This window comes from Engraulis encrasicolus, chromosome 3 (genome assembly GCF_034702125.1).
Source record: "Engraulis encrasicolus isolate BLACKSEA-1 chromosome 3, IST_EnEncr_1.0, whole genome shotgun sequence".
In the NCBI taxonomy this organism is placed as follows: Eukaryota; Metazoa; Chordata; class Actinopteri; order Clupeiformes; family Engraulidae; genus Engraulis; species Engraulis encrasicolus.
In genome coordinates, this window is record NC_085859.1 from 35587434 (window position 1) to 35608845 (window position 21412).

Below are 21412 nucleotides of genomic sequence, written 5' to 3' on the forward strand. Positions count from 1 at the left end.
TGGTAATGCCTTGTAGCGCCTGCCAGAGGGCAACAGAGCGAGGAGGTGGAAGCCAGGGTGCGAGGGGTCTTTAATGATACACCTGGCTCTACTTATGCCTCTTTTCCACTGCAGGTTTTCAGGTAGGCCTACAGCTTGACACAGCGTGACTCATCCGCCACTTTTTGCCATGCGACTGAGCTGTGTCGTGCCTATTTGAAAAGCAAAAAGTGGCGGCTGAGTCACGCTTTGTCGAGCTGTAGGCCTACCAGAAAACCGGCAGTGGAAAAGAGGCATTAGAAGCGGGAGTTGTAAATCGTGGCTATGGGAGGCAGAGGACAGCCTATGATTTCTTGCGCTGTTTTTCCAACAGGTAACCTCACATCAAACTCATCCAGCAGGAGACAATTCGTCGCTTTCGTTGTGCAGCCATGGTTTGGTTTTCCTATGTGCACATTTCTAAAAACATTTGTAAATGTTTCATTCATAGTGCTGCCTAGTACAGCTATAAAGAATCAATATGCTGCAGAGCAGATCAAGCACCTGCAGCATTTGCAATGTGTATCACAATGTTGATATTCTTATATTGTCCTGTATATACTGTACCACACACTATTATTATTATTATTATTATTAATAATAATAATAATAATAATAATAATAATAATAATAATAATAATAATAAAAAATAACTGATAAATAACTAGCCTATTTTAAACTGGAAACTCACAGACTTTGCAATAAAGGTGAACCTGTCCCAGAAGAAAACAAATACTTGAAAGTTCCAATAAATGCTTTATTGACATTCATTTAACAGCAGTAAGTTGAGAAGAGGGGCCTCAGGGTCCACACGTGTGAATATATCAGGTGCTGAATGTTTGCTTGCTACATACACAGGTAGGGTGAACCTGCCTTGATGGCATCAGCATGGTAGTCCTGTTGCACTGTGTGCAGTGCCGTAACTGTGCGACAAAGTGTCCTGCCAGCGTGTGCTGTATGGCTATTTGTCCTGTTAGCTATTGTGGTTGTAGGCTACTTGCCAGTGGGTGTTACCTTACAAGGTTTTTGTTCAATGACAGACACAGCAGCGAGTGTAGCAAGTACCCTGACTGGACTGTGAACCCTGTGTGGTCAGAACCAGGGCCACTGACAACTTACGGAGCAACAAAGCATTAGTATTGTGCTCACATTTCATCCTGTTTAAAATCTCCAGTGATTAGCAGTACTCACAGCTTAGGACAGGAATATGAACCTTTCTTATATAAATTCGGAAGGAAGAAGCGGTCATTCATATATAGTGGATTACCTTCAACTTGATGACACTGCTGTACATTACCCTTGTATCGATGCTCAATAATACTTGTGAATACCAAATGATTACAGTCTAATGTTGATAAAAGATCCACAATGTATGACATAAAGAGGGAGCTGCTTTGGTTATTAAAAGACACACTAAAAACAAACAATGAAAAGAAAAACATGTTAACTATTGGAGAAATAGGTAGTGCAGAGCTATTTCATTGTTTTTGGATATCAGAGGTCCTGCTTGTCCTGCTTTGTTTAGTGTACCTGGTAATGTTAGTGCTCGCTTCCTGTTCATCATTAATAGGATTACACTTCATTTTACGTTCCCCATAACACCAATTGGCTAAGCTTTTTTCTGTATTGTTCAGCAGCACTTTCAAGACATACGGGATACCAATACACCTGCCACGACTTAAATTCTCATCCACCATACAGCTAGTACTGGCTCTGTAGTGTAAGACCATAATACTACATACCGCCACCTGTGCTTGACATGAAGACTTAAATGCAAACTGCAAGAGGCAAATCACGGAATAAAGGCTACTCTGATTTTGCATTCCCAAGAATGATCTCCCTGTCAAAAGTGGCTAGTGACACTGAAATTAGTACTAGTAGCCACATCTGAGAATTACCAGCATTTGGTTGTGGTTGGCAGGTGCCAATGTCAAGCCCTGGTATAGTCACACATTGACACGCCACAAAACCATAAAATAAAGCCATCCCATTAATAGTTAACAGCCACAGCTACACGAGGTAAGAGTGTGGGTTTGTTAGGCACTGAGTATGGTTGGCTTTTTTTAGCCCCCCCGCCCTGCTCTCCACAGACAGAGGCTGCATATCCAGAAACCAACAACTGCTCATATGTAGGGGTGTAAATTAGGGCTGGGCAATATGACGATATATATCGTTATCGTGATATAAAAGTGTATATCGAGACCTTTCTCCTATATCGTTTATATCGTGATAGTAATTTTATCAGTTTTATACAATTGAATATCATTTAATTACATTCCATGTTGTCACAATACACACTATAAGTTCATGTAACTGTAAAAATAACAATAAAAAGATCCATTTTAAAGAAAGGTTGTTTTGCCACATTAAAAAATAAAGACCAAATAAAGAGAATAACTGAAAACGTATGTAATTGTGCTATATCGTGATATATATCGTTATCGTGATATAAAGTAATCCATATCGTGATATAGTTTTTTTTCCCATATCGCCCAGCCCTAGTGTAAATCACAGCCTCCATGGAGATACGATTCAATATCGATATCTTATTATTCGATGCGATTAAATTATTTTCGATACTTAGGAATGCCCCACAATACGATGCGATGCGATTCAATCATCAGACTATGTCGCGAATCACGGTATATCGATACATTTCTAATATTATTTACACCCCTACTCATATGGTGAGTCATACAGTAAAGGTCTCCATGAGTCCTCATAGAGATAGGAAGAGCTTTGCCGACAACAAGACAAGAAGGAGAAGAACTTGCAATGGCCCCTCCCTGTACTGTACTGTACTGTAGCTCATCCTTTGTGCATGATAGAGTATGATACTAATTCAAAAAATGTCAAGGCTGAGTGGGTGCCCAGCCCTTCTTTAAAAAACATGCTGATCCCACTACTATATTTATGGCACAGCCGATTCTGTGCAAACAAAGCATGCGGAAAAAAAAAACCCCATAAAAACATGGTATTAAAAAATTAAGATATGAAAATAAACAGCTAATTTTGTGCAAAACAAAGCATGCAAAAAATGAAATTAACATAAATTGTGTAAACAAACAAACAAAAGGGTAAAACAGGTGCTTTGATACAATGTAGCAGCAGCTGCCCAATAGTCTATTTACATTTTTTTTTACTGCCTATAGTTTGGGCAGAGAAGAAAGCTTGTTATGTTAAGTAAAATATTACGCTTTGTTTCTGAAAGGACCATAAACAAATGATTCTTAAAAAGGCTGTCTGGAATCGTATCATCCAGAGGTATTTTGGCAACAAAGGAAGAATTCCACATCACACCAAATGGCACATTTACGATATCAAGTATAAATAGGGGTCATATGCTAAGCATCAGTAGCGATTCACACAGGGCAATCTGTTCAAAAACAAATACATCAAATCCCTCATTCTCTAATCCAGTGGTACCCAAACTTGTGGTCCCCCCCACCCACTATAGTTTTAGCCTAGCAATGGATTGCTAGCAATATTAGCAGACAAACTATTAATGGAAAATCTAGCAATATTAATGGACAAAAAAATGCCTGTCCACTAACATTGCTAGAAATCCACAGGACAGCAAATACATCCATTAAGCAGACGAGAGAATACAAGTCCCTTCTGTCCGCGACCCCTCTCCAACTCCTTCGTGACCCCCCTAGGGGTACAGACCCCCAGTTTGGGAACCACTGCTCTAATCTATTTCAAAGACACTGTTTTATTTTTCTCCAAGAAACATGGAAACTTGTAAAAGGCATTTCCTCCCTGTTTGGAAGAATTCAAATGGGATAAAATGAAAAAAAAAGTTTGTGCTTCTTGGTAATCATGGGGAAACTTGCATAACCTTGCAAAAATTTGATTATGAAAGAAGTTTTAAGCGCATAGCCATAATACTTGAATGTGTGAAGTTTGGCTGTTTCTTGAGTTAGATTAGATCTCGAATGCACAGCTACAGAAAATATGCCATGCATATTTGTTTATATTTACCATGATAACACCATATACTGTATAAAAGAATACTTTATATGCACTCACAAATTCAAACCTACTACTACAGTAGACTCTGTTCCACATACCCACTTTGTTACTAATAAATCTCTCACTATTTTCCAACAGTAATCATCAACATCAGGAATGTACACTTGTGCCTTATTACGACAAAAATCCAGGGGTGTATCCAGGCTTCACCAGGCAACATTAACTCACAGAACTGTGAAATGAACTTGGCCCAAGTTTGAATACAAAATCACAAAAGTGCTTTCTCTATGTCTTCTCTAATCTTGTGTTTTCTACCTTATTTTTCCAATTTCAACGATTTTCTCTCAAAAACCAACAATTCTTAACTAACAGGTTAGGAGAAGGATAGGCTTAACATAGTGCTGTGGGAACATGGCGAAAGCAACTCGGGGCCTAATCCGTGAAACTGCCACAGAGTTTGAGTTCAAGGGATCGTGTTCATTTCACGGACGTCTGTGAGCCCAGGTTGCAACCAGGACAACACCCCACACTCACGTTTGTGCCCTTACAGATCCATCATCCTCCCATCTCTGTGCTCACATGACATGTGCTCATGCAGTTTAAAAACAAGGCTTACGGTGGCTTAAATCCAACCATCTGTTTCCAAACAAAAAAAGCAGAAAATAAATAAATAAAGATTTACTATGGGCATTTGGCTGTTTGCGCACAAACGCAGTGTGCAGACCAACCCTTTCCTACCTTTAGGATTTGCAGAGTATGGGTCCATTTCCATACCTAACCTCCTGCCCTCTCCTTGTGCTAGTGACCTCATAATGCGAAGAAAGACATCATTGACGATAGAGGTGTTAATCAATATCTAGTAAAAAAAAGATACAATCAAAGGTCATTTTCTTGTTTGCAATTGAGATGTTGAATGGAAATATCCCCAAAAAAGTGGTTGTGCCTAGGCTGACGGCGCAGAAACATTTCCGTTTTCTACACAGAGGCGGGGCACTAGCCAAGCTCGAAGCCACATGCACAGGGTGAGGACAAGAGGTTAGCTGATGAGATGGACCCCTTGGGTTGGGTCCAATTATGAATGCCCATTCACTTCTTGACACCAACATACTGTAGTGTACACATGAAGCAACAGTCCAGGTTTCTTCTTATTCATCTTATTCATGTTACATCTGTAGAGTTGGGCGTGGAAATGAATCATTAATCAGTCCTTGATCACGTAGTCAATGCGGAGGCGAAGGTTGCATCAACATGACCGACTGTGACCGTGGTACAATATGATTAAAAAATGTCAAAAACAGTATACCAAAATGTGACACATGGATAAAACCGCAAACAAACCTGAACTACCTGCAGGTCTGCACCCATCCACCCATCAATCAATCCATCTATCCATCCTTCCATCCATCCATCAGCAGTCTGTTCATTTGCCCAGCCATCTTCGTCCATCTCCATCCTAACATCAAGTAGAAGAGAGCCAGATTGGGCATCAAACCCTTCCACCCATCCATCTCCTCCGTCCAGACATCTATCTGTCTTTTCGTACAGCAAGTAGAGGAGTGCCAGCCAGGTTGGGCAACAAGCCTTCATTCCCCCATCAGCCGCTCTACCCATATCCACAATCCATCCACCCATTCCTCCACCCCTCCCACACCCATCTCCAACCCCTAACAGCAGGAGGAGCGCAGGGCGATATTGGCCACCTGCCGGAGGGCGCAGGCGCTGAGGCGGTGGCAAGCCCCGGCCCCGCTGATGTAGTTGGAGGCCAGCCGCTGCAGCCGCTTGGCCCCGAAGGTGTTGTAGTGGCCGGGCAGCACCTGCTCCACCTCCTCGGACTCGGCCAGGGACTGGAGCTTCTCGAAGCTGCGCACGTAGTCGCCCACGTGGCTGTGGGGCAGCCAGTCGATCAGGGGCCCGTCGTACACCACGTCGCCGCTGAACAGCAGCTTGTTCTCCGCGTCGTGCAGGCAGATGCTGCCGCGCGAGTGGCCCGGCATGTGCAGCACGCTCAGCTGCCGGTCGCCCAGGTTGATCACGTCACCTGGAGGGGATGGAGACGGGGAGACGTAGTAAGTAGAGTACAGCTACTTTATTGATTTATTGATTGATCCCAACAGGGGATTTAAAGTGCTAAAAAGCACCTCATACACATAATGAATATTACCCCTCCCCCCATACACACGCACCCACACGTCAAAGTTGAAGGAAGAAGAAAAAAATGTCACCATTCACATGAATAATTTACACATACACAGCAAGAATAAATCCAGTGTTAATTCAATACTAAGAGAGTCAATTTAATATCTTCTAGAGTGCATTTGGTCCCAGAGTGCTTTTTAAGTGTTAACACTCATTAATATGAATCCAATTATATTTTTGTAATAGGTCTACATTATTATTCCTATCATATTTTTTGATACAGTTTCATGGTTCTGCATATCACAATGTCTCTGTTCGATAACATATTGTTACAGCCCTACTCTGCACTGTTCATGTGGTCATTTAAACTCAACCATAAAGTGCAGTGTGGTTATCAAAAGGTTAAAAGGAATATTAATAAGGCTATAAAATTCAATAAAAAACATCATTTACTGCTGTAGATAGCAAGTCAAGTGATCAGGCAGTGACAATCATGTTGCCCTACAGGTTTGAAACGATACAGACGAGACACTCCACACCTCCAAGGCTTCCTTGCATTGGGGGAGTCTACAGTGAAGAGTTGATGAAACTTTTAAAAGTTATTTAGTGGAAAAAAACTTGGAGAAAAAATATTCAGTGTTGCTTTAAAATAATTCATTCTGCGCATTCAAATGGAAACATTTTGGCGTAATCTCATCAGAAAATCTGTGTACCCCATGCGTTCTGTAGATGAGGTGAAGTTCAGTGCAATTGTTCAATTTCTTCTAGACACCAAACAAGTTCCATGCTACGTACCGTACTGGACTCTGGACTGCCAGTTTGAGGCAAGGTACCCTGTATGTTTATTTCTATGCCAAAGCAAAGGACACACCTTATACCTGGTTTGAACAAACTAAATTGAAGGTGTCTGGACTGAAATGGTAACACTGTGAGCCTTTATTCACATGACGTTAGAATGCCCTGCATTACACTGTCTCCTAGCCAGCCAAATACCCCCAGGAATACACAGAGATGGGCAGGAAGAGAGCAGGGGTGGGGTAGGGAGTCTTCCAGGGAAAGAGAGGAGTTTGCAGACTACACTCTGGCTGCCCATGTAAAATTATGCCAGCTGCAATGCAGGTACTGAGTCAGAGGAACTGTATTGACCCGTCCAGCAAACTGAGAAGGGATGGGATGGGACAGGAGGAGAGGAGAGGAGAGGGGAGGAGGGACTTTAGGTAACAGGACTCTGACAGAGCACTGGGTGACGATGCACAGACTACAAATTCAACACCAATCGACTAAGCCCCATATATGGAGTCATGTTATAACTCCTGAGACAGCTTTTACCATTCATAACACACACCCCTCTGATGGTGATGGTGCATCAGAGCTGAGGTGCTCAATGCAGAATCTAAGCTAAAACATATCCCAAACATCCTCTCTTTACTCGTCACGAGGGATCTAATGTAGGTGTTATACTAGCCAGCTGTGCTGCACATATTGAAGTTTAAGGTTGTGGTAGGCTATGCAAGCAGTTCAATGCATTGCACTCAGGGCATTGTGCAGAAAAAGAAAAACTGCATGACTGGAGTGCTAAGGAGGGTGCACCTGAAATGCATCACTGAAAGATTCCCAGATTCACGCTCCCATCTCATTATAGCCTGGTGAACCAGCACCACCCGCTGGACGGCAAAATGTTTTGTCTACGGGTGGGTCTGGCCTCGCATAATGATTCAATGAAGCCAGAATGCCATGAATCTGGCAAACCAATTACAACGCAAAGATGTGTTTTGAATCAAAGCGGGCAGGGTTTTGAGGGAAGGTTGTTCTCATCAACAATCTTCGGATGTATTATGCATCGAGGCCAGACTAAATTAGACATCCACATTTAGTCTGGTTTATCAGGCTAATCTCATTACACTCCCATTTCATCTCGCTCCCACTAGCCAGACTAACGGTACCACCGCCATATTACGGAGCCAGTTATCTTGTTGATGTTAGTTTTTTGTTTCTAACCCTAACCTTAACCCTAACCCTAAACCTAACCCTAACCTTAACCCTAACCCTAAACCTAACCCTAACCCTAAACCTAAACCTAAATTGCTTGTATGTGGCAGTATATGATAATACGTGAAATATAATCGGGTGGGGACCGCAAGTCCGGGAGTGATAGAAACACCGGGGACCGCACGTCCGGGAGCGAACTCCGTTGGGAGTCTCAGTCTGTATGCCCACTGAAACTAGTAGGCTAGGCTATGTTCAGAGTAGCCTAAGCTAGATATAGGCTACATGGGCCTCATGTCAAATGGGCACAGCATCAATTAACATTCAACAATTTATACTAGCGTGATCTCTCTCTGGGCAATATGCCGGTTATGTGTAAGATAAGATAAAATTATATTAGGGTATATAAGCTCGAAGCAGGTAATTGGGCTTGCACATGCCCTATTGATTCTGCAACACACACACACACACACACACACACACACACACACACACACACACACACACACACACACACACACACACACACACACACACACGTGAGGGCGCGGGCGCAGGCACAAGCACACACACACACACACACACACACACACACACACACACACACACACACACACACACACACACACACACACACACCAATCGTCAGTTTGTCACAGCACCCATTTTAAGAAAATCCAAACGTTCATGGTGATATTCAGTCTTCGCACAGCAAGATCTTGCTATGGAGACAGGTGCTTTGATCCCCCGGGGCACCGCCTAAATGCAATCAACACCTCGGCTGACGCTACAACAATGCTACCGCCAGTTAACCAGTAAAGCTACCATACCTTCTTGTAATATGTGCGTTGGCTGGATAGCCTTAACCTTGTATTGCCTGGCTCTCCATCCGGGCTCGGGGGTCTCCACAATTTCCCTGTCAGACAGCCAGGTAACCATCTCGAAGTTGTCTCCATTAGCAAGAGCTTCGACCTCTGCCTTGTGAACGCCCACCTGTTGAAACTGGTGAAGCCCACCCGAATGGTCGAAATGAACGTGAGTCCCGATGGCTAGAATGGGATTCTTGCGTTGCGGATCATCCCCCAAGATCCCCGTTGACTTGATGTACTCTGGCAGGCTCCGCAGTCCTAGCCCAGCGTCTATCACCACGTCCTGGTGGGAGCCGCGTATCACCCAAATGTTAGCTCTGTTGGACGATTCGTAAAACCTTTCCTGAATCCAGAACAGCCCGTCTCCGACAGACTTGTGCGCATACCACTCGAGTGAAGACATTACAAAACATGCGTGCCCAAAATAACGCCAAAATGTTCACGTTAATCCCCGGATCACAATGCAGCCTTCGATTTAGCTCAGAGGTGAGAATTTGTTATGGCGATCCATACGGAATGGGCGGTAACCTCTACGTTGCAGCCGTAACAGCTGATAGGAGGATGTCATGTGACGTTGATGGGGAAGAAAAGTTATCACTGCACAAACCAATGAATGGCGTGCACACACCGTTTGCCACCTGACCGCTCTCAGAAGCAGAATTCATCAACGTGCCTGTCAAGTCGAGGTGAATTTCTCTTTAATGCCGTCTTAACAAAAATCATGTGAAATTGAAAACTGTTCATGTATTTTAATGGTAACATAATTCGGTTTATGTACCTATGACTTCTCAACGTTTAGGCTTAGTGCATGCCCGATATACCAAAAACTTTTGGGTGGGGTATTCCAAGTCAGGTGATGGGTGAACCACACAAAGCCAAATTTTTGGGGTTGTTTAACTGGAACGGGCCAATCAATTACAAAGAAATTGTCATTTAAAAAACTAAACCACAGACCAGTCGTGGGTAGATTAATCATAGCAGGTTGACAGTGAGACGAGACAAGTTCTAAAACTTGCCTCATCATCGTCGAGTGGATCCTGATATAACCATACAGCGCTGTTTCTTTCTTGAATTAGTGTTTGGAAGAGAAGAGCCCTACCATGGCGGGCGGCAAAGGTCGAGGAATGGCTGCCTTCAGCTTCCATGTGGAGAACCTGGGCATCACCAGGGCTAACATGCCCGATGCTAGAAGGGGGCCTGGACAGCTGTTTCCAGTAGGTGGCCTTGAGTAGGCCTACTAATCTCTCTCTCTCTCTCTCTCTCTCTGTCTGTCTGTCTGTCTGTCTGTTCTTTTCTTAATTGACAGCTGATTTTTTTCGCCCATGTGCTGGGTAAACACAAAAGTGAAATGGCCTGTGTGTAGACTAGACACCCTCTCTAGATGTTCAGATTCTGGGGACACAAAGATGAAATGGGTTGTTTAGAGCCCCCCACATAAATGATCTGAAAACAAATAGTTCTTATACCAAAGTCCTGCACTATGTGTGCCAGTCCTGATAAGGGGGGTAAAGTGTGAGTTGTCACCAGGTCCCCATGTATAGACCCTATATAGGGGGCCCACACAGTCCAATCTATGTACCGTAGAGCAGTGTTTCCCAACCAGGGGTACGTGTACCACTAGGGGTACGCGGAAAAATGTAATAATAGCAAATATATTGAGTGTAGTCACATTGGGATAGAGGAACAGAGCATGTGTGAGGGCGAGGGGGTACTCATCATATAACAAAATGGCTTAGGGGGTACGCAGGACAAAAAAGCTTGGGAAACTCTGCCGTAGATATATGGGGGGGTGGGGGGTGGGTGGTCACATTGGAGCTGATTGTACATAGGGCCCACAATTTTCTGCTACGCCTCTGGGCCTAATTATTATGAATCATGTATTACCACAGTTGTCCACAGTGCAGTATTTTAACTCCTATTATTAGTGGGCATGACACAGGATGTACCTCGTAGCAGGCTTACCCGTGGATGTTTCCTGTCTGCCCGTGCAGGTGCTGGAGTTCAAACCTGTGGCAATGGATCTGAGCCCAAGTGATGACTACATGCTCTCCCTGAAACAGGAGATGCGGGGCGCCATGCGCCGCCTGCCCTGTTATCTGACTCCCAACGCTGCCAAGTCTGGTGAGGAGGCTAGCCAGCCCACATCCAGTCAGCATTTAATGCAATCTCACAGCGAGCTCAACACACACCACTGTAAACGTATACTCCCTTACAAGAACTGTAATTTTGTGTTAATGTGATATGCACCGATTTTAAAAACCATAGTACAGACACATAAAAAGGTGGATAAATGAATTAAGGCTTGGCACGCAGACAGGGATAAGTACCTACGTGCGAAATCTTATGATGGAGATTGAGATGGTTGTACAATGGGCCTACCACCCAGCAGTCAAATATAATGTCTGTTTGAATGGGAAGTAGATTTCTATTTTTTCCTGTCTGTAATTAAAGCTATTCAATTTCTTATTACGACAGAAGTGGAGCGTTATAAGGATAAGTACGCAAAGGAGAAAATAAAAATCAAGGATGAGGAATGGACACCGGGTAAGCCCAAAGCTAAAACATTTCAGGATGAAAATGTGGAGTCCTATCATGGACAACGATAGTATAATTTCTTTGTTGACAGACTGGAATCGGCTTCCAAGAGAACTGATGCCAAAAGCCAACTTGCCAACAAAAAAGAAGTCTGGTAAGTTTACACTGACTAGCTCGAAACTTCCCTGAAACCCACCCACCAAACCACATAGAAATGGTCTTGACTTAGATTTTTTTCTTTTCCCTCAGTGCTGAAGAAAAAACCTAAAACACTGACCAGCCAAGACAAGGATAGCCTCCTATCAAAATTAAATGTAAGTGTCCAGAAATCTGAACTAACCAATGACCAAGTTGTGGCAAATTAGTTTTTTTGTTGTTGTTTTTTTTGTGCTGAGATGCCTGTTACCACACTTAGGAGCTGGAGAAGACGGATGATGTAAACGCTGATGAGGAAAAGGAAGAGGCCGTGGGAGAAAAGAAGAAGAAAGGAGAGGATGGCAATGAGGAGGAGGAGGACAAGGAGGACATTGAGGCAGAGGAGTTAGATGAAGAGGAATTGGAGGAGGTACAACGTCATGACTTAAAAGTGTTATCCACCTTTTCTGGAAATGTGAATTTTTCACCTCCCCCCAGTGGGTTCCCAAACTGGGGGTCGCGGACAAAAGGGACTTGTATTCACCTGTATGGTTAGTAGATGTATTTGCTGTCCTGTGGATTTATTGCTAGAAATGTATTGCTAGGCTAAGCCCATGGTGGGTTGGGGAGGTGACGAAAATATTCCAAATGTGGGTCCCCGCTGAAAAGGTTTGGAAACCACTGAGTGAAATTGTCGGGTTCTATCTGTCTCCTTCCTGTTCTTCCAGCCGTTCACTGAGTCTAGTGAGATGACTCCTAGTTCCCAGCTAGCATGCACTGTACTATTGAACCGAATGGGACCAGCAGCTACCTACATCCGGGATGGGCAACTGGAGGCACGGAGGCCACGTGCGCCCCCCTTCCTTACAAAGTCCAGCCCATAAATGAACAAAATACAAAAAAATACAGATTACAGTGTAATTTCTGCCATTGAATTAGTGAGTGATCATGTGGCCCTCTAATGGTGGCGGTGAAAAATGTTGGCCCTCCTTATCATGAAAGTTGCCCATCCCTGTATTACATCAATGATCCAGGCCATCTTAGAGGTACAAGTTACATTGCCAGATTCAGAGAACGGTTTGAAGAACAGGAGAAAGGTGAAACGAAATTATTTAACTCAAGGAGAGGTGAGCAATAAGCTTTTTTCCAGAAATGTTAGAAAGTCATTTAAAAAAAAAAAAAGGATTCTTTATGGGACTCTGGATTGTGTTGGCAACTATGGCCACATCATGTCATGTTGTAGTGCTGAGAAATTGTTACGCAATTTATCTCTCCTTCTCCTCCATAGGAAAATGATTACATAAACAGCTACTTTGATAACGGAGATGACTTTGGAGCAGGCAGTGATGACAACATGGATGAAGCTACCTATTAAGTTGTTTTTGTCAAATATTTATGATTGTAAATATGTGGTATAAGTTTGAATGAGTCAAGTGTGAATTAGTTTTTTTTTTTTTTAAATAAATTATTATTAAATGCTTCATGGTAAAAAACGCATGAAAGGGCATCACTTGGATTCGTCATAATTAAAATAGTTAACTTTATTTCCAACCTGTTCTTGAGTTGAGTCTACAGGAAGAAGGCACATACTGACAACTCACACTTACTTTTCCATTAAAACTCATCTACAGGAGGAAAACGAAAACAGTTATCCTTGTACTGCCAAAGCAAACATTTTAAAACGAAGCAAACAAACAAACAAACAAAAAGAATATTGCACATTTCACAGCCATGACAATATTCTGGTGTGGGGAAAAGTCCTATGTGCGAACAAGAGTTTGAGGGCAAGGTTCATAATTACTCAACCTAACACAATACTGATTTTGGAACATAAAAAGCTTGTCTCCAATAAATTATGCTTTATTTAAAGAACATCCCTGACAAGTAGACAGTGGCAACACTCACTCTCCCTCTCAACCTCTGCTTATTCACATGGTTTCTGAAAATGAGAAACAACCATTATCATATATATATGTACCCCTAAGGCAAACCATAGAAGTGACGCAAGCAGCTAAACACAAGCCCACTGTAGTTATGTATAATGAACTTGCCTCCACTGTGCCGGGAAAAAAAGTCCCAGAAAGTCCAAAGACCGCATATAGCTCAAACGCTATTTTTTTTTTCACCCTTGGAAAGTGGTTACATCTCCCCGACACTGAAATGCCTCGTCATACAAGTATACACTGGTCCCTGTTGGCACATCCGTCTCTTTCCCTCGCTACGTGTCTCCTTTCTTGTGGTCCTGGTGGCTATTCGACTGACCGGCCGCCTGTGCCTGCGAGTCCTGCCGCACACCCTGTCCCGGTTCCCCATCCAAGCCCCCGTTAGTCTCTACCAGCTTGTGGGCTTCGATTGGAATGGTGGCCGTGCCGTGCTTGGCGGCCCCGTGCGTAGTGTCGTGGTGGCTAACGTCAGCCTTCATCAGCACCTCATAGTACAGCAAGTAGAACACCGGCGTGACGATGCCCACCACTAGCATGATGGCTACGGCAGTCCACCAGCGCATGCCCCAGTCTGCCCCATAGTGTGGGTCCTTTCTCAGGGGGGGTCTGCTCCGCTCAGGGTCTCCCCCCAGCAGGGGCTGCTGCAGCTGCTGTTGGGCACCGCTGAGGGAGGACACCACCTCGCTCAAGCTGCTCCTGGACGAGCCGGTGGACTTGACCAGCAGCTCGATGTCCTTGTCTTTCTCCTGGAGGAAGCTACCCACGCTGTCCGTGGAGGAGGACGACGAGGCAGAGTCCGCGGCCTCGCAGCCCGCTGCACCGGCACCACCAGCGGCCTCAAACTCCACCAGGCGACGCGTGGTCCCAGGGGAGGCCGACTTGTGCGGAGTGGTGTTGTGGGTCTCGGTCAGCACGCTGAACTTTTTCACGGGGATCTTTACGGATCTCAGCGCATGGAAGTCCTGTTCTGCGACAAGATTGTTGGCCCTTTTGAGATCTGCAACCTGGAAGGGAATGACACAATAATTAAAATAATTAGTGTGCTCTCGCATACGAAATACCTGAACAATTGTAATTCAGCTGTGGTCTGTGTAACATCATTGCTGATATCCTTTGTGTTACAAGGCTTTAAGAACATTTTGAAAACAGAAATGTGACCAAGGCCAACCACTAGAAGCATGTATTACAGTTTAGGTGAATATCAATTATCTGGTGTGACATGTTTCATGTAAAGAAAAAAGTAGAGTATATGAGCTCAAAAAAACACACACAACCAAAAAAAAACCCTGTGCTTTGACAACAAATCTTGGCGTGTACATGGCTGGGTCAGTCTAAGAACATGTTGTGTAAGCACAAGGAGATAATAATCCACCATATGGCCACGGGGCACAGTGTTATATCTCATACGTGGCAGAGGCTACACAGACATTCTAGACTCGTGTCTGCTCAGAAAAGAACACAGACTTGAACTACAAGCAGCAATCCCTGGTGACATCAATCCTTTTAATCCTTCATCTTTTGTCAGTAGTTTCAACTTTGACAAAATGGCCCAACCCATTCACATAGCAACCACCTGGGCCCAACCTATGTATTTTTGGAGTTTTACAAGTCAGTATTCCCAACAGCTATGTCCCAGTCTTGTGTTCTAATTTCAAATATTTGTCTTAAAATGATTTCTCTCCAAACAGATCAGGGTTGGTGGCCAGGGCACAGCTTGGCTGATTGAGAACATGGACAAAATATTTCACCAGGGTTGTAGACCAACAGACGTGCAATAGACATACAGCTGTGAATTTAGTTGTGGGAACACACTCCCGTGTTCAAAATCCTTACTGGACAAGACGACTCACCGTGCAAAAATACTGGAGTGAGAGACTAATGAGCGTGTCTCCTTCTTTGATGTCCCTGACCAGGTAGACTATATCGTCCACCCGGTCTCTGGAGGTGCTCCGACGCGTGCGGTCACGGCCTCGGGCGCGGAGCTCATAGCTCTCCCCATCCTCCTCCGAGCAGTCCGTCTCCGAACCGTTCCCAAAAACGTACGCATTCCCACCAAAAGTGGGCTGCACTGAAGTGGCCGACTGGAAACCATTGTATTGGTTTTTCCCAGTCATCTTTCACCCTTGGGGGAAAGCAAAAGCAGAGGGGAAATGAAGAGATGTTAGAGGCACTCCACACAGCGATGTGCAAATCATCCATAAATGATGAGAATGTCTGTATCCATTTGCATCTAATGAAAACAAGTGTACTGTGCAAAAATAATGCACTGTGATAAACAAACTATTCTATCTTCAACTGGCCTCATGAATGCTGTGTTTGTTCACTACTCCACATTTTCCATAGGGAACCGGTTACCTGAAAACGCTCCTGTCACTTCAGTGACACGAGTACTTCAGTTCAAGGGAACATTTCCTACTACTGTCTACCCAACCACGCCTACAGAACTTCCACAAAACGTCATCACCAGGACAAAGTGTAGCTACTGATGAAAGATGTTGCCTCATCACGTTTTAAAGAACAAATTGGCCTACCACTCAGACTTTAGAATGAAGCATGGGGCTTTTGTAAAACACATGGACCTCAGAAGGTACATCATTCGCATAAAATTGTGTGGCAAACCGGCAGCATGTGTTCAAACCCCAATAAACACCATGGGTTAGACGCAGGAATCAACGTGTCAAACTAAGAAACTTGACCTTATCTAAACACCCCCCTTCCAATGTTTGTAGAGCTCTACTGATTGCATTATGCTGACACAGTAGCAAGCCATTTGTTACACAATGATTCCCACGTTGAAGGGATAAAGTAGAGCCCAGTAATCCTGGACATTTTTACTTCTAAAACTTAAGTACTAGCAATTAGCCTAGACATTTCAACTTGATCATTCAGGCATATCTCAGGCGATAGGGTTGATATATTGTCATAAAGCTTATGACTGTACATCAAAAGAACCAGACAGCTTGGTTGTATGTTCTTATAATAATACTTAGCCCCCTGATTGACGTCTTCTGTATTTAGATAACGGCATCTACATAAATGATTCATGCTAACGTGACTGACCACCTGGGCTAAATATCACAGTGTTCATATTTTAGATAAGAACACAGAACTGTAGCTCTAGATACACGTCCCGGAATTGTGGTCTGTTCTGATACTTTCATAATCCATTTCTACGTATAAACTAACTTGCATGACAAGACTAGATACCTATGCATTGTAAACTTAGCTTTCGTTCGACCTTTTTGCTATATTACTTGTTGGCCAATTTATCAGGGAATAAAAAAAACTTGGTCAGTTTGCTACATAGATCTCTTTTTCTGATTGTTCCCAATAATATAAAACTACTCACATGCCCTGTCAAGTTGTTGTCTCAAGTAGGGGTTTACTCTTGAACAATATTATAGTTCTAGCTAACTAGCAGCTCCTAGCATGCAAAGTTGAGATGCGTTTTCCCTTTCATATCACTAGCCATCGATATGTCGATAGCTATTTGCCCATGTTAGCTTTGATAGCTTGCTAACTAGCGATTGCTGTATTCTGTCTACTTCCAAGATGGTATAACTTAGTTAATGTTGGTTGATACTACATCCTGTTTACAGTAATAAGGCTTCACAAATCAAACACATATTTAATCTCACCATAAACCATGAACGCTTCACTCCCGGGTCTAAGCCATTTTTCCAGACAGCAAACCCACTTTTTATTTTCTCGCCTTGTACACGGTAGCAGCTACGCTAGCAGCTATGTTTGTTTAGAGACGCCACGTCAACAGAAAATTGACGTGATGACGTATCTCCCGTGGTTTACAAAAAGGTTGGTGGGGCGGAGCAGTGCTCTAAGCATTTGGTGCGTCCACTGACTTGTAAAGTCAGTGGGTGCGTCTGATAGCAGTTACAATAGGCCTATTACTTTTCACAGAACAAAGACTCATCTCACACATAGGCAGTATGACTACAACAGACCTTTATTGTTCACATTCCCATAATGATAATGATATTAACACCATATGTAGGCCTAATACTAATAATACAAATAAAAGAAAACAAAGCTTATATCCTTTGGAGGGAGGATGACAACCCCCCCCCCCCCTTTTTTTTGTAGTTCTTAACCCTAAAGCGACCGACTGGGGTCATTTATGACCCCGGGCACATATTTTCATACACCATTCCGGCAATTTTCATCAGAAAAACTTGTCCTTCTAGGAGTTTGTCAATACATATGTTGTGCATGTTTTGAATGATTTTTGTGAGATTTGGACCATCTATGTAGAATTTATAATCAAAACACCTCTGGGGTCATTTATCACCCCGAGAGGATCCATGAGATACTCAACATTATAATGTCCATTGTTGTTGTAATTTTCAAACTCTGTTTTTTGTATTTTGTGTCTTTGGGCAGGCCATGGTCAGCAGACCTAAAATATTCACAATATAAACATTTATAGTATTAAAATACAATATATTATGTAATTAAATAGGGCACCCCTGCGATAGCCAACGAAGCATATTGTGAGGGCACCCAGGTAGCATTTCCTCTGTTATTGCTCCATATTTGTTGATATCATGGCACAGTGGTCCTAGACACATGATGAGAATATGAAATGGAAGTCATCCTGATGAACAAAGAGGGAGGAAACAAGTCATCAGTGTAGAAATCAATGGCGTTTTTAGAATTTTCCTTATTTTATGGCTATACAAAGGCTGAAGCATCAGTTGAATCATTTCTTTGTTCTAATATATGTGGAACACACCTTTTCACAGCTACAATGTCCAGAAAAAGTTTCAGAGAAATTTTGAGTGTGCATAAGGTTATATGTTTGAGACATGAATTTGTCTATGTAAATTACCATATTCTCTGATCTTGTGATTTCATGAACCCAGAAATGTTGAGTACCCTAAAGTTTTATTGCAGAAATGTCATCTATAGGGCTAATTGATAGAATTTAGCTTGGTTTCTCAAAGTTTGACTTTGAGCAATTTCCATAATTAGCATAAATATACTGTATTATTATGGTGAGACTACTACAAGTGAATAGGCTAAAAAATTTAAATGATAGATATCAGTGAATGACAAAAAGACCAACAAAGGTCGGCGTCTGCGCCTTGAACTTAATGCTCGTGTATTGCTTGGTGCGAGCACTCCCAAAAAAGTAGTAAACACTCAAAATAATGGAAAAAAGGAGGCGCACACAAGACTTGTGTGAAAAAGTGTATTGAAGCCGAAAATATACAACAGAAGTCTAAGGATTAACTGGAGAGACAGATGTTTCGGAGCTAGTCCATTTTCAATGTCTCCAGTAGCCTGAGAGAGAGTAGGCTACTGGAGACATTGAAAATGGACTAGCTCCGAAACGTCTGTCTCTCCAGTTAATCCTTAGACTTCTGTTGTATATTTTCGGCTTCAATACACTTTTTCACACAAGTCTTGTGTGCGCCTCCTTTTTTCCATTATTTTGAATGATAGATATCACCATGAAACTTTCTCAGTTGATTACTGATGATGAGAGAAGAAAAAAATGTATTGGATGTTTTTTGTATTTTGATGTTTACATATGCAAATGAGGGCATACATCATATTTAGCATATACGTATGTAAGTTTGACTATTTTTTAGCAAAACAATAAAATGTTCAAATTCACATTTTTTTGCTTTAGATGAGGGACAGGTATGTGCAAGATGTAAATAAATTTGAATGAACCCACAAAAATAATTTATATAGTGGTATTTCTATATAAACTCCTTGGGGTCATAAATGACCCCGCTCGGTCAGATTAGTCGCAAAAACAGGCTGGTCGCTTGAGGGTTAAAGGGTTTATGAAACGATTTTAGCTTTTAGCCATTAAAGCCTTGTTTTTTCTGATAGCATCGATGAGACTTTGAACCCAATCATCCTGGAGGAACTTGTGAAAATGGCAACTCAAAGTGTGAATTCTGTGAAATTTGGTTTGACTAATGAGCTGGGCTGTGACATCAAAGAGGAGAGTCCCTGGTTTGCTTGTATGGCGATCTGAGAAAACAACACACATTTGATGGACCCACATCTTATAAAGGAACCAAAATTCTGATACAAACATCAGCGTGTCGAAAAACCACACATCCAACCTCATGAGAAAAAAAATCAGCAGCACAAATCTATTTCAGAGGCACTGATACATCTGCAGAAAGTGACATGTCTGACAGGCGAAGTGACGATTGTTGACATAGCCTGACAGTTTGTTTTGTTTATGGTTACGGTTGCTAAGGGCGCTTTGCCATGACCCAAAGATGACATGGCGTGTGTATTTGTTGACAAATGGGGGGCATTTTGATTCAATTGCGCGATATAGTGTGATTGAAATGCATGTACATGCAAAAATATTATCAACTAGAGAAAAAACAGAGGTAATAGGCTGTAAGAGCAGCCCCGAAATCCTAAAAAAGAAGAAGAGAGAAAAAAAGTAGGCCTACGCTATATGCATCTCCGTTTATTCGCTAAGCAGTAGCCCAGTCTGTGAGTTGGCTGTCCTCGACCGAGAGCACCACGGAGGCTGAAGCGCGTATATCCCAAAACCAATTTATTGACCAGTTGAATGGCAATCAACAAAAAGTGCATATCCCGAGAGCATTTGCATCGGTTTGGCATGTAATGTGCATTACCCTTTTCCTGAAAACAACATACAAAGCAGATGGACAAGGTAAAACGTAGCCTAAAGCAAAGCAGTGCACGAGCAGTAACAGGGGCAGTTTCAGTCTGCACGCCGGCGATGTCAATTGTTGGAACTGCTTGAGACAATAGCATTCTCTTCAGTCCAACCATGCCCGCGATCTCCACATTTGTGGTGAAGCACGAGGGGTGGAAATGTGCCGAGCACAACAGTGACCATGAGCTTGTTTCAAAACCACGCCGGTGTGACAGCTTTTGTGATATGCACCGGAATTCTCATCCACATGTACATCTGCTTGTACGAGGCTATGGCAAGCGATAGGCCTATGGGACAAATGTATGGCAGGAAGCGAATGTCAACATAAACAGAGATTACACAATCTTCGATATGGTCAGCAAATGTTTTGGGGCTGTCATTTATGTTATGCCTACACTTTGGAATTAGATCAGAGTCTTGTTGTTACACAGGCATATTTGATTTAGCCCAACTGTACCCTATACTTAACTTTACTCTGTCTATCCTACAAGCAGATAGCCTACAGGGCGGATGAGAATCCGGTGCATATCACAAAAGCTGCCACACCGGTGCCTGCGTACGAATTGGATCCACAGAGCCCTTGTTTTAGCCTTCTCCACAGTTGGCCACAGTTCTATCATTCTTCACAGAAGGGAACTTGTGCAAAGATATTCCTTCTGTCAAGTAGCCATTTTTGCAGCTGGCACCGTTCGGCCCTCCAGCAACACACTGCTTGACACTGCGCTTTAGTTTGGTACTAGCCGCCATTGATCTGAACAAGGTGGAATGAGGTGAGCTCTCCCCTTTTATGTCACGCATATCATTTGCATAAAATTTGCATGTCACGAAAAAAAGTGAACATAACACTTTTTGGGAACGTTTTAACATGACTTTCAGGACAAAATATCACCCAGACAATATCCCATTTTATTCACAAGGCTTAGAACTGTCAGAATCTGTCCTGGAAATGGTCAAATTCCTTTACTTTGTTTTCGTTTCATAAACCCTTTAAATGGCTTTTCTTTCTCTAAATAAAGATACAGCATGAATACTGGAGTTTTTGGTGAGTTTTAAACTTAAAAATCAATCAAATAAAAATAAATACGAAGTAAGAGGATAAAAGAATGATATAAAAGGTCAGATCAAGACATGGAGAT

At 42.8% G+C, this 21412-nt stretch overlaps 3 protein-coding genes across 3 annotated transcripts; 1 reads left to right on the forward strand and 2 right to left on the reverse strand.

Annotated features, from left to right (window-relative positions):
* Positions 1-704: 704 nt before the first annotated feature.
* mblac2 (metallo-beta-lactamase domain containing 2) lies at positions 705-9827 on the reverse strand. Its single transcript, XM_063195277.1, has 2 exons — positions 8946-9827; positions 705-6031 (listed from the first exon to the last, which is right to left on the reverse strand). Exons 1-2 carry the CDS (start codon positions 9385-9387, stop codon positions 5658-5660), a joined length of 816 nt encoding a protein of 271 aa, XP_063051347.1. The 5' UTR covers positions 9388-9827; the 3' UTR covers positions 705-5657.
* A 204-nt stretch (positions 9828-10031) lies between these two features.
* polr3g (polymerase (RNA) III (DNA directed) polypeptide G) lies at positions 10032-13198 on the forward strand. The gene is made up of 7 exons (XM_063195279.1): positions 10032-10198; positions 10976-11105; positions 11460-11528; positions 11611-11673; positions 11769-11833; positions 11935-12084; positions 12943-13198. The coding sequence occupies exons 1-7, from the start codon at positions 10085-10087 to the stop codon at positions 13027-13029; spliced, it is 678 nt and encodes a 225-aa protein (XP_063051349.1). The 5' UTR covers positions 10032-10084; the 3' UTR covers positions 13030-13198.
* Positions 13166-17361, reverse strand: lysmd3 (LysM, putative peptidoglycan-binding, domain containing 3). Its single transcript, XM_063195278.1, has 3 exons — positions 17236-17361; positions 15448-15719; positions 13166-14601 (listed from the first exon to the last, which is right to left on the reverse strand). The coding sequence occupies exons 2-3, from the start codon at positions 15709-15711 to the stop codon at positions 13873-13875; spliced, it is 993 nt and encodes a 330-aa protein (XP_063051348.1). The 5' UTR covers positions 15712-15719; positions 17236-17361; the 3' UTR covers positions 13166-13872.
* Between the last annotated feature and the right edge of the window lie 4051 nt (positions 17362-21412).

Bases quoted from the DNA above. Each gene is read 5' to 3' on its own strand.
- mblac2 (XM_063195277.1), bottom strand. From the start codon at position 9,387: ATGTCTTCACTCGAGTGGTATGCGCACAAGTCTGTCGGAGACGGGCTG. The intron at 6,032-8,945 runs GTATGGTAGCTT...CATCCCCTCCAG, and splicing joins AACGCACATATTACAAGAAG to GTGACGTGATCAACCTGGGC.
- polr3g (XM_063195279.1), top strand. From the start codon at position 10,085: ATGGCGGGCGGCAAAGGTCGAGGAATGGCTGCCTTCAGCTTCCATGTG. The intron at 10,199-10,975 runs GTAGGTGGCCTT...CTGCCCGTGCAG, and splicing joins GGCCTGGACAGCTGTTTCCA to GTGCTGGAGTTCAAACCTGT. The intron at 12,085-12,942 runs GTACAACGTCAT...TCTCCTCCATAG, and splicing joins ATGAAGAGGAATTGGAGGAG to GAAAATGATTACATAAACAG.
- lysmd3 (XM_063195278.1), bottom strand. From the start codon at position 15,711: ATGACTGGGAAAAACCAATACAATGGTTTCCAGTCGGCCACTTCAGTG. The intron at 14,602-15,447 runs GTGAGTCGTCTT...ATTCCCTTCCAG, and splicing joins CACTCCAGTATTTTTGCACG to GTTGCAGATCTCAAAAGGGC.